The sequence below is a fragment of the Cyrtonyx montezumae genome, unplaced genomic scaffold (assembly GCF_038088225.1).
Source record: "Cyrtonyx montezumae isolate F1298 unplaced genomic scaffold, pur_monq_1.0 scaffold_2, whole genome shotgun sequence".
In the NCBI taxonomy this organism is placed as follows: domain Eukaryota; kingdom Metazoa; phylum Chordata; class Aves; order Galliformes; family Odontophoridae; genus Cyrtonyx; species Cyrtonyx montezumae.
Genome location: NW_027071936.1, coordinates 43,190,845 through 43,209,916, shown reverse-complemented (window position 1 = coordinate 43,209,916; position 19,072 = coordinate 43,190,845). Strand labels below are relative to the sequence as shown.

Here is a 19,072-nt window from a genome sequence, read left to right as displayed (position 1 = left end):
GTCTTGAATAGTCTGAATTTGTTTCCTGATTTCAGGAATGGATAAGGATGCACAGTTGATAGAAACAGTAAAGGTTCCCTTTCCATTGTGTCAGAATAGTGTAGGGTTTTTAGGTGGTGAATTCAAAGATGCCTAAAGAAGCATTCTTATTGAAACACGCTGTCTTGTTAATCCCTCATTTAAAGTGTTGAGGAATAATTAGCTGTTTTGTGGACTGGTTGATTTCTCCTCACCGAAAGTCTCTCAGTTCCAAGTACATGAGGTAGATGTCACCATGCAATAGAATGTGTGTATGAACAATTGCTAACAAAAATAGTCAGTGTTTTCAGTGTCAGTAAAATTGTTTTATCAGGTTAAACATAGAAAATCTAGTTAGTATGCAGATTTGCTTTACAGAGCTTGCATAAAGTTTTGTTGCAACCCTTCACTGTCTGTTCAATTTGTATAACAATACAGGTATTGCTGCTCATCGTAAGATTCAAAGACTTTGTACAATTTTGTTGCTGAGATGCAAATGCTTGTGTGAAATTACTGTAAATGCCTTGCCTGTTAAATCATATGTTTCCGTTCAATCAACTCTTCTGAGTCTGAAGCTAAAATGTAAATTACAGAAAGATGTTTTAAGTGATATGTTACACTGAATCATTCCTGTGTTACACTATCAAGATATATGGGTATGTTATTGAAATCAGAAATGCCTCCACAGGTATCTAATAGGATGAAGTGTTAAATATCAAACTACAATGACTAAAGCTTTCCCAGGGAGCTGTGGAAAAGCAACCTGAATTCAGCATACTGGAAGTAAGGCACACAGTAGAAAGGCAGCCATTAATATTAATGTACCATGAAAAGAAACACTTTTGATAGTCAGGAGAGAAGGTAGTTGACTTTTTAGCACTCCTAGCTTGAGGGCACAGAGCTGAACCTCAGAGAGTGCCAGAGTTAGCAGTTCCAACATCTCAAATGAATTCCATGGAGCGTATTTGATGTTTAAATATGGTCTTAATGATACTTTTAGTTCATTTACCTTGCAATTTGACTTTAAAGTAATGTTCTGTTATTATAAAGTTGTTTGGGTTTTTTTTGTACTGATTTGGTGATTTGGCACACAAAACCTTCCTTTACCAGGAATGGTGAATCTCATGACTAAAAAAAAATTCCCAGCTCTCAGATATCAAGTTTTACAAACAGTGTCACCAGAGAAGCTGTAGATTTCATGAATTGATATGATATTCGTTGTTCACCATTGTTCTTATATAATTGTGATTCTTAATAATTGTGATTATCCTTGCCTGGAAAACATTTTGATATAGCTAAGGTAATAAGGGGATGTTTTTAAACCCAACAAATCCAAAGGATTTTGACTAAGCTACTTAAAATTGAGTAAGAATAAAATTTAGGGTGAATGTAATTACTTTGATTGTCTTATATGGTGATATATAGTGATTAATTTCCTGTAATGCACTATTTTGCCTTTATATAATTATTTTAGGCTGTCAGTTCTGAGCTTGAAGATGCCATACGTGAAAAGGAAGAAATGAAAACTAGAGTTCATAATTATATAACTGAAGTTTCCAGATTTGAGAGTCTGATATCTTCAAAGGTAAAGATACCAAAAACAGCAATGAGTGCCTACAGATTGTAAATTCATTAGGTTCAGAATGCAGCACGGTCTTGTTAGGATATTGTAAACAAATTAAGAAATGTGGAATTTTGTGTCCTGTTCTCTCCTTACCTACTATCTCTCCTTTTTTACTTCTTCCCCCTGCGTTTTTAGGTTAGTAGTTAAATTAAATTCTGGTGCATCACAATTTCATTGGTGTTTCAGTTCTCCATGACACTGGTGAATGACAAACAAATATTTGAATGTTGTTGTACCTTTTGAGTTTTGTGTGCCTTAATAAGGCAACAAGTAAAATATCTATTACTATATTATAATTATAGCCAGCAAACAAGCATGAATTATAGTTTTCCATATTTGAAAAAAAAATGTTAAAAGAAATTTTATATGTAGTTCCTCTGTTTAAAAAAAGAAAAAAGCATATTGAAATGTTTTCTCTATGATTGATAAGATTTCAGTCTTTTTGCTGTCTTATCAAAACAGTGTTCTTGCCAAATGCATTTTATTCTGATACTTTGATTCAAAAGTGTGAAGTGTGTGAACTAAATGTTACATGTATTTAAAATAAGTAGACTTCCTGTCTTGATTCTGTATGAATCAATAATGAATGAGTAGTCAAGACAACATGAACTGGTAAATTTATATGACATTGGCTATAAAAGAATGAGTTTTGATCTGATTTCAATTTGCGTAGATGAATGTATGTAAATCCAAACACAACAACTATAAATGGAAGCACAGAGGAAAAATAAAGATCAGTAGCTTTGAACCTTCAATTTTAAACTCTTGTAGCTTAGTTGATAAGACTGTTTATATGTCATTATGTCCAAAGCTACTAACATGGTTGCTGCTTTGGTGAATGGGAATCCAATCATTCAAGTCAGGTACCAAGAAGCTGTAGAATTTAATTCACCAATTATGAAAGGCTAGTTTCAGGGATTTGTGACAACATGTGAATGTTGTCTGTGGAGACAAGAACTTATTTTTCTGCACAGTTGCTTAATCATGAGTTTCTGCATCCTAATGCCCCTGTTTCTGTCTGTACCTTCCAAATTGTGCCAGAAATACAGAAGAAATTTGCCAACAATAGCTTTCCTTAGTAGATAAATCTGATTCATACTAGCAGCATGTCCATCCTGCTGTGCGCTGAATGAACAGTAGAAAAAAGGGATGGAGCTAAATAAAGAAAAAAATTAAGCACTGTCTTATATTGTATGTTTGCATTTGGGCAAAATTAAAATTCACAAGCAGCAGTTATTCTGTCACTGCATATCTTGTAAGCCCTGAAGTTTGCAATTTTGTAATTTCATTGTAGGCTGCTTATGCCCAAAAGGGTTATCAGTCTTTCAAGCATTGTTGTAATATATGCATTAATGCAATTAATACAATAGGGAAAAGGGCCAAAAATGGACTTCTGGTGGAATTTCTTGGATAAACTGCTTGGGTAAGTACATCCCTGTAATGTGACCCTTGACAACACAAAGACAATCTAAAGAACCCCTAATCTGGGAGCCTTAAAACTTAACTAGTAACAGCTAAATGTCAATACTTCTATTTAATAAAACTCTGTGTCATCAGCATTTATTTGTCATTTGGTCTTGTGGAAGGAATAATATCCTCTAGTAATTGACAAGTTATAAGGAGGAAGAAGATGGAGGATGTTTCTACTTTCTGATGAAAAATATATAGGGAGTATTTCATAGGTGTGAAAGAAGGCCAAGCACCCTGAAGGTATGCTGATGATTGTAGAATGTTTTACTTTTTTACCTAGGAGAAAGAAAACCAAGAATTGTTAGAGAAGTTCCGAATGCTCCACACACAGGCTGAAGACTGGGAAATCAAGGCTCATCAAGCTGAAGGGGAAAGCAGCTCAATACGACTTGAACTCCTTTCTGTAGATACAGATCGGAGACATCTTCGAGAGAGAGTAGAACTTCTGGAGAAAGAGATTCAAGAGGTAATAACCTGGACAGTGTAATTCTATCAAGAAAGTGAGATGTCAACGTACTTTCTTCATTCTTGAACATAAATTAATTCCTATATATTACTGCTTTAGCTTTGGATGTTGAGTTTTTGAAACGGTAACTGATTCTGGTTAGATTTTCTTTCTCTAACCTTCCTTTCCTAGCTTACCAAAATTAGAATCTCAACATGTATTTTAAGATCTCTTCTGTTGATGGTCATTGTTATTGTCTCTGTAATAAACTTCTCTTTAGTTGCTTCAAAATATTTCCTTCTATCTTTGTGACTATTGTGTGAGCTTAAATTTCTTTGAAGCTTTGAATGAAGTATTTGAAGCATTGGTTGCTAAGTTAAATGCACAAATCTGGTAGTGTTCATAGGCAGTAGTCCAAATCCAGAATCAGGATTACATAGTACAGTAACTGAAACCAGTGGTTTTAAAATAATGAGGTTTATATTCTAGAAACACTAACTTCATGGAAATCGAGGAAGTTTTGGAGTATATAAATAGTTTTGGACTGACTGTATTTTGTTTCATGCTTTTAATTAGCCAAAAGCAGAATAAGAGACTTAATAACGTAAGAGGACAAAGGAAATCAATTGTATTTTGAAGTTCAAAACTTTTCTGAAGCTGCATTCCAGCCTCCTTCCACTCCTGTATGATACATGTATAATTCTTTGAGGTGGTGATTTAAAAATGCAGAGGTGGTTTATCAGTTGTTCTTAGCTGTGATTTAGGAAGAGAAAAGAAAATATAATCGCAAGTTAATTTTTTTTTATGGAAAATTAATTTTTAAAGGCCTGAGGGAATATTAAATAAACATGTGCTAATCAGCAGGTAACCATTAGTATTTAACACTGAAAAGGTACCCATATTTGTTTTTGTATAGCATATGATTGCACATCAAGCTTATGAATCTCAGCTCTCCTCCATTACAAAAGCTATGTCTAAATTGGAAGAGGACATTAAGCGTGAACATCAGGATAAGTCCTCTGTGATGGCTGACCTGACTTCTATGAGAGAACTCTGTGTTAAACTTGAAGCTAGTAAAGACCTTCTATCTCGACAGCTTGCAGCCAAAAGCATGGATTATGAAAGGGTAAGCAGCAAAAGCAAATGTAACTTTTTTTTGTTAATAAATTATTTTCCTTTTAGTGTTTTGTTTTTAATGTTTTTTGAAGAAAAAGAATACATTACTTCAGAGAGCAAAGTATGTTAATTTAGATCAAATGGTTTTCATCTGTATGTATGTGTGTGCATTGTCTTGTGAGATTTGCAATGTGCAAATCTATCTGTTTTTATGTACAGAAAGCTGGAGTTTCATTCATTACAAAATGTAACAAAATAGTTTTTGTTAAGTGCAAAGGCAAATGATATTTCTGTAGTGTATTGTAATTTATTCTAATTCACAACTTTTCCACGAGGTGAATAGTGTACTTGTTATTTGTATATGAAGGACTTTCCTGATTTGTTTTTTCAATTAAACTGAAATCTTAGATGCAGCTGAAAAGGGTTAAGTATATTGAGAAGTCTAAACCCTTCTAAATACCCATAACATTTGAACTCATTTTTTTACAACTGGTTATTACACAAATGTTTACTTAGTGATTATACTGGGTTTTCTCCTGCTAGATTATTCAAGAGCTTGAGAACAGTAGGTCTCGACCCCACAGAAATTGTTTATATTGGTAAAATTGATGACAAAAGAACAAACAATTCTACAGTTTCAGCAAAAATTAGGGAACTAATTGAGCCAAAATAGTAAAATATCAAGTATAGTATGAACTGTTTTTGTACGTGTGCAAATGTCTACACTATTCAAGTGCCTACACACTCAATAATACAGTTCCCAGTAACATTTTTTGGCAGATATTTGAAAATCTCTTAAGTGTAGTTTTAAACAATTTTTTGTTTTAATATGTTTCTTGAGCTTAGTTTTCACTTTTATGAAACTTTCAATCAGTTTGTTTTTTACAGCTCTTCAGGAAAGAGCTGTGTGTGTGTTTGTATACCAGTGTATTAATTATGAATAAAATTTGTGCCCTAGGTTCTAGGTGAATTAGAAGATATTAAATCAGAAGCAGAGTTGCTGAAAAAGCAATTATCCAGTGAGAGGCTTACAATTCAGAATCTTGAAACATTGCTGGCTACCAGTAGAGATAAAGAATTTCAAAACCATTTAACGTCTCATGAAAAAGATTCAGAAATTCAGTTACTGAAAGACAAGCTAACACTCGCTGAAGGGAAACTGTAAGTCTTTCATATGTGTTATGTGTGTTACAAAGAGACTTTTTATATTCTGGTGCTCTCAGTCAAATTCTTGACATTCAGTGTAGCTGAGTAGATTTTGCAGATAGACTTTTTGGTCAATTCACTAACAATTGGCATTGTTTAGTGAAAATTTCTCTTTGGATCTTTCATATCACTTTAATAGTAGACTTTAGCGCTAGCAGTGAATTCAAATGAGAGTTCTAAAATAAAGATCTAAAAGGAAGGTACATCTTGCTGAGTTTGTTTTCACAGTCTTGAGAATAAGCAGACATTTCTCTCACTGTTCACACTGTATACTTTTGTATAATGTTTGCTATACTGTCTCTGCTGGTCGTCATTCTTTCTCACATCAGAGTCTTTCCATGTCAAAAACAGGTAGGTTATACATTTCTTGGAATTTATTTGTCTCATATAACTCTCCCATCTTTTCAGTGCAATCACTAAAATCCTTTCCTCTGAGATCAAGGGAAGTGATCCTTCCCCTCTACTCAGCACTGGTTGAGGCCCCACCTGGAGCTCTGTGTCCAGTTTTGGGCTCCCCAGTACAAGAGTGATGTGGACTTAATGGATTGAGCCCAATGAAGGGCCATGAAGATGATTAAGGAACTGGAGCATCTCTTCTATGAGTAAAAGGCTGAGAGAGCTCAAACAGTTTGTCTTGGAGAAGAGAAGGTTCTGGGGAGGATGTTATCAATGTATGTAAATAACTGAACAGGAGAGAAGACAAAGACAACGTCGGTTCTGTGGTGCACAGTTACAGGGACAATGGGCAGTGAGCACCAACGGGACACAAGATTCCTTCTAAGCAAGCACATTTTGACTATACTGGTGTAATGGTTTTATGATTTTTGTTGTCGGTATTCCACATCATAACATCATGTAGAGCACTGGGAGTTAGAGTTAATGCTCCAGTCCCGTGCATTGAGCACTGACACTGGCTGCACAGAGAGGTTGCCACCTGGACATGGCTGTGGACAAACTGCTGCAGGTGTCCCTGCTTTAGCAAGAGGGCTGAAGAGATGACCTCTTAGAGGCCACTTCCTTACTACTCTGTGATTCCGTGATGTATTGTTCATTTTAAATATAAATGGAACTGAAACCAGTACCTACAGTGAATGTGGACAGCACTTTCATTATAACTTTACATAAAATTTCAGTAAACTTAAGTTTTGAAGTTTTGATTTTAAGTCTCATCATGACATGGTAACACCATTTACCCTCCTGGGGAAACACTAGCCAGTGATTGCAATGGTAACTTTGCACTGAATAGCAAGATGGTGAAATAGCTGCTGAATGTAGATGAAGCCTGAAGTCAAACTAAATTTCAGAAGAGAATAAAAGTAGAACTAATACACTAAGTTAACAAACACTGATATAGAGTGAGAAGGGAAACATACGGAAAGTAGGACAGATAATGCTTCCCTATTGTAAGTAGGATATAACATGCCTGAACTGTCAAAAGCTATCTGTGATGACACAATGTGCAAGAACATCACTTTGGATTGATGCGTGTAAGGGCTTACTACTGAAAACTGATGCCATACCTTAAATAACAGTGATCACAGTAAAGGTATAGATGGTGACGCTACCGATCACTTCTGTGCATCTCGTTGCTTCATGTTTTAGATTTGCTGGATTTTGTTTACTTGAGAAAAAAGAATTTTAATCACATATGAAGAGTATGAACTAATGGAATGTCCTGACTGTGAAATAAAACAAGAAAATTACAAAACAAGGAAAGATTGAGGTTTTCGTTTAACATAAATCTAGCATGCAAAAATTAGAAAACTTCATAGGATTTCTTTCAAGAAATTTCTTCTGAATGCATTTTAAAGTTCATTTCTTCTTTATTTGAAATGTCAATGCTCCATTTATATCAAAGGTTTTTTTGTCTTAACAGGCTCATGTTCAGGTATAAGAATTAGTTGCATATACTTCTGTTTTCTACTACTGAGTTTGTAGTACTTGGAATCTAAGGACAAGCTTTAAATGCTAATAGCTGTGTTTTGAAATATGTGAGTTGCACTTGTGAAAAATTCAGAGGATTTGTCAGCTAGAACAGAAATTTTGCTCAAGTTGTGTTTGAATATTTTTGAACATTATTGGCATTTTTGGCACTATTGTGCCCATTCTTCCACTCTGTTTATACGGTACTGACACAACCTCTAACTTCAGAAGGACTCTCAAAATTAAGTATAGCTTGAAGCTCGTTAGTGCCATAATATTTAACTCTGTGAAGAGTGAGTAGTTGTATTACTCAAAATGCTGTTTTCTTAGTAATGGGGTAAATGAGTTATTGAGACCGCTGTCATCATGTGCTAAATAAACAATATGTACAACAGCTAAACTACTTGATGCTAGCTGGATGTATTCACTGTGAAAAATATTGCATCATCATGTGATTTTATTATATAATTCCTGTGCATAGGGGTTCCAAAATTCTGTGGTTCTTAATATTTTTAAATTTTTGAATGACTTACCTCATCATCTTCATTTTGTTTTACTGTCATTTACATGTACTAACCTCAGAATTCACAAAACTCTTTGCTTTCATTCTTAATCTTACAATAATGATTTTGGGCTCTGAGTTCTTACCTTCATCCTGAAAATATAGGCCAGTTTCTGAAGGACTTTGAATAACATATCATCAAAGGCAATCCTTGTGCCTTCTGCAGCTATTTACATCTCGCTAGATCAAAATTATGGTAGGAATTTTATTGATGAACACGAAAGACAGGAAAAAATTGAATTGTCGAAAGTTGCATTCTGCTGAGAAACATTTTTAATTAGGTCACTTAAGGTTTTCGAGGGGGCTTTTCTTTTTGATTCTTGTAGTTGAAACAATTGGCCCCAAACTCAGGAGTGTACTTGACAAACCTTCAGGTTTTGCTGGTCTGAGCTTGCATTAATACCAGTTTTATTTAGATGTTGTTTAGTTTTCCTTTCTGGACTGATACACGTTTTTCTGGAGTCATATCTGTTACATTTGTAGTTTTTGTGAATGGCTACTATTTTTTCTTTTTTTTTAATGTACACTTAAAAACGATTTAATACTGCCACAGAAGACAGTAAATCAATAAAATAATTACATTATTATTTTGTCTGCTTTTATAGAACATGTCTCTGCTTACCTTTGCCTGAAAAAGAATGTAATATGTTTCAGTAAAGATGTAATGAGAGACTTTCCAGCTTCTCAACTTTCTCAACTTAGGTTCTTCCACAAACGTGCTATTGAGTTGTCTTGGCTCTCCCTGCTTCTAATCTGTCTCTTTGATTTGGTCTGTGTGAAACATCGTGTTGAATGTTTATTTTTGTTCCGTTGACTTGCTCTAATTCCTCTGAGCTTCTAGCTATCAGTGTTCAAAGAAAACTTTGTTGCTTCTGATGTGTTTTTTTTAGAAGCAGTCAAAATAGAGAGCTTTCCATACTTCGAAGTAAAGTTGTGCAACTGCAGACTGACCATGATGTTTTAAAAAGACAACTAACGACTGAAAGATTTGAACGGTAAGAGGCTGCTTTTTTCATACTGAGGTGGTTCTCTTTCTCATTTTTACAACTGTTGCTTTTTTTTTTTTTTTTTTTTAACTTTTATGGAAAATTGTGTTCCTGTTGTCATGCAAAATCTGATTTTCTCATAATCTGATCTAAGACTAATAATTGATGACTACTTAATTAAAAAGAATAATTTCTGATTTCCTTCCTAAACTTTGTCAGTTTACTATTGCATTTAAAAATAAAATCCATAAATGTGAGAAGAAAATTGAGAAACGTTACAAGAAAACAAGACTGCAAACTTGTAAAAATCATCAAAATTAAAAATAAAGCATGGTTTATGTTCTCTCTGTGGGTAGAGAGCGTGCAATTCAGGAAATGCGTCGACATGGTCTCTCTGCTTCATCATTACATGCTTCACCTCCACTCAGTTCTACATTAAAGTCTCCCTCACATTCTCCAGACCGTGCAGTTGTAAGGACAACTGATCAAGCAGCAGATGAAAAGTAAGTGATTTGATTTTTACACTTTGTTTCCATCTAAGTTATATTTAAATGGTTTCTAAATCGTACTTGTTTAATTATACAAAGTTCTTCAACACTTCAGGTGGTGCTGCTTCTTTTGTTGTCTTCTACTGTAAAATATTGATTGGAAAAAATAGATGCAAAGTGCTCTCCCAAGACTATATAATGGAGTTTTATTAATGGTCTTGGCATCAGCTGACAGCTCCTAAATATATATTGCCAGTTTATTACTGTTAATATTTATCTCCAAATGACAAATGATTCATATTAAGAGAAATACAATGAAATTCAAGAGACACTCCATAGGAAAAAGTCCAACAAGAACATACTTGATCCCAACATGTTAGATAAAATAGTATATGAAAGTGCATAAAAATTATTACTGTATTTTGCATTATTAGTGCTTAAAGTCTATAAATGTCAAGAACATGGTCATCAGAATCCATAAAAAAGGTCTTAATCAGTTTGTTCATTTTCACTGTCATTTTTATTCTTCCAGAGAGTATTGTTTTAGATGATGTCTGTTACATGTTATATGTTGACTTCATGTCCTGTAGTTTCCATACTGTGTAACCTGCAGTGAAGAATGGAAAGACAGGGAGAGAGAAGCAGTGATTGTTTTAGGAAACAGTGTATTAAGCAGTAACAGCTTATGAATGTAACTATCTGCTAGCTCCAAGAAGCAGAATTCCAAACTGATGAGAGTCCTTAGACTTACTTTTATTAATAAAACATAGATTTCCTGAGAACTAAGGTCATTGTGGCCTGATCCACATCACCAGCAACTTTTCTTCTGCAACTTTTTTTGACAATGGAAATGGGAAGCAAAAATAAAATATTTACAAGGAGGATAAAACAGCAGTTATGGTTTTTTTTGGTTTTTTTTTTTTGCTTTTGCTTTCCTTGTGAGCCATTAGGCAAACCTTGTGTTACGTATCAAATCAACATTTTGCCCAAGTAGTCTGTGGATCATTTTTGTATTATTCTTAGGATAATGATAGGTAATATATTTCTAAGAATGAATGTAATTAGTAGAATACCATGCTTATTCTTTCTTGCTTTATAGTTGAATGCAATATAGGCCAGTTGCTATACTTGAATACCATGTACTGAGATATTTTATCCTACTACTTATCCAACTTAGTTTTTACAATGAGAACTCATTACCACATCGTATCAGCAAATAGCCCAATTTTACAAAGTATGAAAGAAAGTATTTCTTAATTCATACACTAATTTACTGTCTTCCCTTATAAATGTATTTGTGGATTATTAAATTAGAATAATCTCAGCGTGTCTATCATCATCTTTCAGCCTATGTACTTATTCCTTCCTGGCAACTTAACACAGTAAAGTGTACTTTGTAATTATATTGCTCTGTAACTGTATTTCTGAGATCTTTAATCCTCTCAAGAAATTGTCTTTCTCCTCAGCTCACATTTACTTCGTTAAGTACTTGAGCAATAAGTCAGTGAAGTGAACAGAGAGTTTTAGATAATATGCTAATGTTTGATATTTAGGAATAATAGAAGAGACCATGAGGAGGCTAATTATTATTACCACTTTTAATCTTAATTTTCATTAGTAAAACATAGTAGCATTATTTTAAAATTTCTTCTCTCTCCCCTAGAAATGTGAGCTTCAAGAAGTAACCAGTACTTGAGCAATCAAACATAACGTTATTGTGTTATAAGGACTTAACTGAAAATTATGAAGGATGACTTGTATTCTACCTCTGTTTTCTTCAAGTCAGTGAATACTTTTGAAATCTCTTGAAAACCTGTGAAGTAATCAACTCTGCAAGATTCTACCCTCCCAGCTGTCTGGGATGACTAGATTTTTGTGGGTTGTTTGGATGGGGTTGGTACCAAGGTAGTTTAGGTTTTGTGACTTCTCCAAACATAATTATATGAAAGAAACAAGTACATGATATGATAATCTCCTGTTTTCTGTTATTATTTTATTTCTAGCTGCTTCTCTTATGTGGTTACAGAAGTTTGGTCATTTTATTGTGAGCTAACAGGATAATAACATACATGATTGTCTTAGAAGTGCTGAGCCAGTGTATGTTTTATACTGATGATATCCTGTGTGTCTGGATTTTTAACAAGTGTTTCCTCAATACTTAAAATATTGTGAAGAATGTCTATATATTTTGTGAATGTATTTTGCTTACTGAATGTTTTTCTTAATAAAAAAATCAGTTATTATTTTGTTTTTATCATGTACTATTCATCTCCTTTTGCTTAACATTAATGTAAAATTGCATTTTTTAATATTATCCCAATATTAAAGTGAAAACTGCTATTTTAAAACATGCATTGAAATATATTAAATATTATAAAACTAATAAAAATATATATTCAGATTTCTGAATCATATCAGGAGATTAAAAATGTTTTTTTTAAGAGCATAACATCTGGAATTCTTCATACAGCTCAAGCTGTTAGAGAGGTGAGGCAGATCTTTATATTATGATGCGTTAGATAACAGTAGTGAGAGCCAATGTTTAAAATATCTAGTCTGTTTAGCAGAAGAGCTACAAATTTAGACTACGAACTATGCTGTCAGCATTTTACTATATTTTCTTAATGTCCATCTATGCAGGAAATTATATATCAAATATTGCTCTGCTCCAGAATGTGTGGCAATTCAGGTTGATGTGGTATGTATTCACAGGTGTGCATAGAACTGGAAGAGGGGGAGTTGACTTGTGCATCTTTCCATTGACCAACATGTGGAGCTTTGATTGCCTGATGTTTTGAATAATAATTTAAAAGCACATGATATTGAAAGCATCCCTGAAGTGTGAGTGAACAACATTAAATAACAGGGAATAAATTTTATGCCTTTAAAATTTGTCTATTTTGCACTAACATTGCTGCAGTTGTAAATTATACATAATATCATGTTAATTGGAAATGCTGTCTCATGTAATCATAGGTTAGTCCTAATTGCCAGCTATATACATGTTTTATTTTTACATATTGTATTTTGTAAGTTGTGTTTTTTAATGTGTCTTCGTATGTGTTATATTTTACTAATTAAAAACAACTTAGAACACATTCAGAAGTGCCTGAAAATGCTTGTATCAGATTAGGCTTCTGAGCCATTGGATATTCAGACACTTTCTGCTACTATTATTTTGTACACATTTTTGTAAGTAATTACAGTAAAAGAAATGTATGGATTATACAATTTTGCATTAAAATCAAATATTTTAGAAATCAAATATTTTTGAAGGTACAAAACAAGCCAAAATTTGTAGATTTAAATCAGTGAACTCTCATTTATGAAAGAAATCAAATGTAAGTCAGGGGCATGATCAGCTCTGCTGGGTTCCGTTCAAAGAAGCTTCTGTGCTGTTCTCAACTGCTGAAAGACCAGAAGACCATGGAAGCCTCGTGACCTATTTTAATCATCATCTGGGGTGAGTAGTAAGCAGAGTAGGGCAGACATTAAATTTTACTTAAGCTGTTTTCTGCAGATGGAAATGGAGGAAAAAATGTTGGAAAAATAAAAAAGGTTAGAGGCTGTAATTTACTGGGGCTGCTTATTCTACAAAACAAGGAAAGTGTATTGTCAGAAGTTTAGAGAATGAAAGGATGTTTTTTATATGAACTTAGAAAACCTGAAGTGCTTGATTAAACATTGTGTTTTTTGAGAGCTTCTTAATTTTTTGTCCCCTACATTACTGTAGTGGAACTGCTAAGTCATGGCTTAAAGCAGTGATGGAGCACCTGGTGGGAAGGCAGGGCCAACCCAGGGAGCTCAGGTGCACGCAATGTTACCTGAGTGACTGGAAGGAGTGGAGCCAGGATCCACCCCTTCCCAGACCTCATTTAAGGGTTGACAGTGGGAGTGAGGGTACCTTGTTGGAGATCCCTGCCTACCTGAGGTCTCCCAAAGGTAAGCAGCTTTTTCCTATTTAATTTATTTATTTATTTATTTATTGCATTTACTGCTGCTGCATTTGGGCTTGTCCTCATTTGTTGCAGCTGAAGACTTTGCCACCCTGCTATTATTGCTGTACTTTCCATCATGTTATAGTGTTATTAGTGTATCTCTAAAATTTGATCTAACAATGTTGAAGAACAACTATAAAGTTCATTTGGAAAATGCATTTTTATTTTTTGTTACCCTGAATCTGAAAACACTGATATTTCTATGTGATGCTAATTAAAATGGGGTAAGATTAAGGTTTCCATCTTCTTGTATAAAATGCTTCATGAAAAAGTGGTGCATGTGTGGGAAGGTATGACCCTAGCATTGGTGCTGGGATCAGGCCTGGGCTCCCAGTGCATCTGCACCCAGCCTAGGGCCTGCTAAGGACTAGAGACTAAGGTGCAGCAGAGTCTCGGTTTACACTGGGTCACTAATTCCTGCAGTATGATACCTTCTGCAAGACCTCTTGGTACTTCAAGAGGACTTAGGGCCACCAGCAATGAGCCTCTAAAATGATGAAGTAGTTGGAATATCTTTCACGTAAAAAGAGACTGACTGAGCTGGTGATGATCAGCCTGGGAAGGAAGACGCTCTGGAGGAATTGTCTATAAATACCAAATGGGTGATGAGACAGTTTTAGTGATCCAAGGAAAGGGCAAAGGTCAATGGGCAATGGGAACAAACTGGAACTCAAGTTCCATATGAACATGAAAGAGAAAGACATTGAGGGTGACAGAGAGTACAGGGGTGTGTTACCTAAAGTGGTTTTGAAGTCTCCTTCCCTGGAGATATTCAGAACCCACCTAGAAGCTTTTAGATGGGGCAGGAATTAAACTGTTTATATTAACTACAATAGCATGATGGTAAAGGGAGAGGGTGGAGAGTCAGTGTGAATGCCTGTGGCTCTTTCTGTTAGTTTCAGTAGTGTTGTGTGTTATTGTAATACAAACAGAAATGAGTGTCATTGTGGTTATTGCCATTGGTAAACAAAGCTCTGAAGGAAGTTTTGCACTGAGTCTTTAATGATGTTGACGACCGATTGTTTTGTTTGATGTGTGGGTTACTGGACTAAAGCTGCATGTGCAGTCTGTCTATAACCATTTTATTTGCATAAATGGAACTTAATGAGTGGTGTACTCCCCATATCTCGACAATCTCCTTGCTTTTCTGTGGTGCGTTTGTGCCACCTAGTGGATGTCTGTCTTTTCTCATGGTCATAGCACAACCTCAGACTCGGGTTAGTCTATGGAAACTTGATACATCCAATAAATTGAGTGGAAAAAAAATGTTTAGAAAGCCATGTGATTCTGCAACCATTGCTTTGCTACAGAGGTTTACAGCTACAATTTTTTTGCAGAAAGTAAGAAAAAGTAAGTAAATAACATTTCAGCTCTCTGTTCTCCATGAAATCAAAAACACTGACTTTATCAACAATAAAAACTCATACAAGTGAGCAAGTTGACAGATCTGGAGGCTGAATTTAATTATGTTCTAGTGCCTACTGCTGAAGTTCTGTACCTATCCCACCCAAATCTATCTAAAATGGTTAAGTGCTGTACCAGCAGCGAAGCAAGACGGCAAAAAACCTGAATTCCTCAAAGAAGTGCTGCAAAATTCAGCTCTGGTTGTTGAGGTTGGTTTGTAGCCACGTATTTTGGATACAAATATATATGTGCAACTGCTAATGTAAAGAGAGCACTCAATGTCAGCCTTCAAAATAATGTATCTGATACAGAGGCTTTGTGCTGTCTTTGTGCTGTGTATGCTATGAATGTAGTTATGAAGGGAATTACAGAACACTGCAGATGAAAAAGTGAGTTAACGTTTATTCCAGATCGTAAAGTTTTCATTTTTTTAATCTGCTTCCCACCTGCCCCCTTCTCCCCAAGTAACACTTCTAACTTTGGAATTTGCTGATCTGCAGATCATTAATTTACCTCTACTCACTCCTTAATGTCTAGAACTATATTCTTCCTTTAAATTATCCCATCACTGAACATAGAAGAATGTGTGTGATGGCTCTTTGGTACAGCCCAGCATGGGTGTTACTTTTCTGTAAGATCCTGTACCCTTCGACAACAGCAGAAGGGGCACTTTTGTCTGGGCTAGAAAGTTAAGGAACAAGCTGCGGCTCCAAAGCAGTATGTCCATCTTCTGCCTCCATATAGGACCTCACAAACCCTACATCAGAGTGGTGTCCACATGCACCCTGGACTGCAGCAGCCTGCCCACCGCCCTCTGGTGGGTGCAGAACCTTTCCCCTCTGTTCCCTCGGCTCCTGTTGCTGTAACCAGAGGGCGGAGATCACTTTCTCGTGGAGCTGTTGGCTGCTGCGAGGCCTCCCTTCAGCCTCCACAGCATCTGTTTTTGCCGTGTGCTCCTTGTGAAGCTTAGGACACCAGCAGTAGTAAAAAAAAATAAGATCAGACAACGGTTAGCGTCAGGCAAGCCCTGCGCTCGGACTTGGGTCTCACTACGGGACGCGAACAACTCAGCAGGCAGAGCACGGGGTGCCCGTGGTGCTCGGGCAGCACCACGGTGCTGTTAAGCCGCCTCACCCCTTTCCCCGCGCCCAGCAGCCCGCCGCGCTGCCCTGAGGCGGCTCCCGTGCCCGGGCGGTGCGGAGCAGCCCGGCGCCGCTCCTCCCCTCGCAGGGCGTGCCGTGCCGCTCCGCTCCGGGCAGGTGCTGGCGCTGGCTCCTGGCGCCCTGCTGCCCGCTGCTGTGGGCGGTGTCGCGTCGCGCTGGAAGGCGGCACGTGGTGCCGCGCCCCGAAACGCGGAGGGACGGCGGCGGTGTGTGCGGCGGGAGCACGGCACCTCGGTAAGTAGCTGCCTGCAGCCGCGACCGCCTTTGTGCCACGGCGGAGGCGAGCGGGGGTTTCGGGCGGTGCTGCCGGCGGGTTCCGCATCTCTCGCATACCACCCGGCCGCCCTTTGTTACCGTCTCGCGACGCGTCCGCGTGCTTCGGGCTCCGCTTGGAAGGCAGAACCCGTCGCGAGGGGATGGCTCGCTCTCAGAGCGGCACCGCTTTGTCTGAGCGCCGCGAGGCGTTTGTCAGGCGCTGCCATCGCGCTCCGGTGGGCGACGAAAGCCGCCGCTTTTCGGCTGTGCGGGATGCGGGCTGCTCCGCCCCTCCCCGGGAGCCCCTTCCCCAGGTGAGCCGGGCTGGGGCTGTTTCGCATGGGAAACCGTCCTCTTGCCGTTGGGAGACGCGGGTTTTAGAGAGCGAGCTGCGCTCCTTTCCTTCGGTATGTCATTCACGGGGTGTTAACGTCGGTAAACGACAAGCCCGCGTCTTTCCGGCTGCGGTCCGCTTGTAGTTCTGCCGACGCTCTGTCGTTTCGGGGTAACCCGCCCCGCTTGAAGCGTACGGTACCGGCGGTGGACAGAGCGACCTGGAAACCACAGCCGTGCGCCTGAAAAATTAATGCTCCCACAATGGTGGCACGGAAAGCGATCCGCCGCTGCGGGGACGGGGAGGGGACAGCGAGCCGCGGCCCTGCCAGGCGTTACTGAGAGCCGCTGCACACCCAAACGTTTGTGTACCGGCCCCGAATAGCGTGCAGCCGTTGTGCAGGAAGAGCTCTTCCCCTGGAAACAGAGCCGTTTGCGCTGCCCAATGGCAGCCCAGCCCTTTGTGGCAGGTGCTCCGTTTTAGCGGATTGAAGACAATACGTTGGGGTCAGAACTGATTTTTCTTGTTTTAATTTTGATGGCTGAAGAAATTCCCATCGCCAGAATAATTCCGAGCACACTGTGCATCGATGGTTGGGTCTGCATCGGAACACAAATCTGTAGGCACGTATGTTATCGTGAGAGCCTGTAACAAAGCCACTGATATGTTTGAATGCAGTAGTTCTGCGTGTAACTTGCTTCATGTGGTTTCAATCCAGGTCGGCAACTCACTGTATTCATGAAACCAGCTCTTCCCCGGCTGGTATTGGTTCATAGGTTTGGAGGTTGTGTTTGGGTTGGGATATTTCATTCCAACAATGATCCTGAATGGAACGCTGCGTGTTCATTGAAACTTTACAGGAAAGTGATTGGTATGTTTTATTTATGTCACCATGTGTTGATAATTATGAGAATTACCTGAAAATCTTAATAAATACGGCACCTAATAATGAGATTGCTCCCACTTGCCACTGGGGCTTTCTTCTCCAATAGGAAAATGTATCTCAAGGCATCCCCTCCTCAAATCAATCCTTTCAAATACCCAGTAGGACATTTTAGAGAGTATTGATTCACGCTTGTGAGCAAGGTTTTTTTATTGCATGTGCTAGGCAATGTCATTTATAAGAGCGCAGTAATGGCAGACACAGGTGATCCAAGCCAGGAATGTCTTGCAGTGTTCTGTGATAAGACATCAACTTTGCTCGTTCTTTATTTCTTAAAGTTTGTTTCTTACAGGTGATTTTAGTTTGTTGTCTTGTGAAGTTATACAGGTGATAGTAAGGTTGAGCTGATAATCCATTTGGTAAAATAAACTTTTTTTTATTATTTTTTTATTTTATTTTTAGCATCCATATGCAGCAAACTTAAACAGAAAAGGTTTAATTTCAAAAGGAGCCATTACTTTGGCAGTATCGTTTCATTTTAATTGCAGACAGTAAAAAGCTGGATTTTTAGTTTCCCAGCTCTGATTACAGCAGTGAGAATGCTGAAGTTCTGAGGTTTTCTCCTGCTTGGCTACACAGTCATTCTGAGTACTGCTTTACCAGTTATCTCAGTCACTGAAAATTGATATATGCTCGGGTGCAACGGAGCTCAGCCTTATTTCAGTATGTACTGACTGTAGATGTCAGGGAAGGTCTTTTGAGATTTGAAATACCTGACATAATAAGCAGTGGGTAAAACATGATCAGTTCATGGACATGAATGCATTTTGTTGTTTGTTGTTTACATGGAATTTTTGTGTAGACAGCATCTGCTCAAATGTCTGCAACGTGACTGTTTTTCCTCACGAACTAGGACAAGATTTTTTTATTATTTTTTTTTCAGATTCTGAATGATTATATTTGAAAATAGCTGACACTGATAGGAGGAATTTTTCTTCTTCCTCACACAAAATCAGTGCATGGCCTTTGTTCTGTAAAGGCTCAAGTAAGAGAAATACTGCAAATACAGACAAGCCTACCACTGGCATTTAGAAAAGTACAGTCAATTCCTTTGGCATCAACAGCCTCAGGGCAGTGCGGTTGCGTGGAACTGCCTTTAGTGTGGTATAGATGGGGAGCTGCTCTGACCACATATAT

At 37.6% G+C, this 19,072-nt stretch overlaps 1 protein-coding gene across 2 annotated transcripts in view; it reads left to right on the top strand.

Moving 5' to 3' along the window:
- Positions 1 to 12,202, top strand: part of CEP135 (centrosomal protein 135) — a 28,599-nt gene extending 16,397 nt beyond the window's left edge. Inside the window, exons 19-25 of one of the 2 annotated variants that reach the window (XM_065737010.1) lie at positions 1,493 to 1,603; positions 3,393 to 3,578; positions 4,474 to 4,683; positions 5,632 to 5,834; positions 9,255 to 9,359; positions 9,707 to 9,853; positions 11,502 to 12,202. In XM_065737010.1, the coding sequence (XP_065593082.1) occupies positions 1,493 to 1,603; positions 3,393 to 3,578; positions 4,474 to 4,683; positions 5,632 to 5,834; positions 9,255 to 9,359; positions 9,707 to 9,853; positions 11,502 to 11,523 (984 nt within the window). In that variant the 3' untranslated portion in view covers positions 11,524 to 12,202. Of the gene's footprint in view, positions 1 to 1,492; positions 1,604 to 3,392; positions 3,579 to 4,473; positions 4,684 to 5,631; positions 5,835 to 6,287; positions 6,990 to 9,254; positions 9,360 to 9,706; positions 9,854 to 11,501 lie in introns of those variants that run through there. The other variant, XM_065737011.1, reaches the window with a different exon arrangement.
- Positions 12,203 to 19,072: the final 6,870 nt, after the last annotated feature.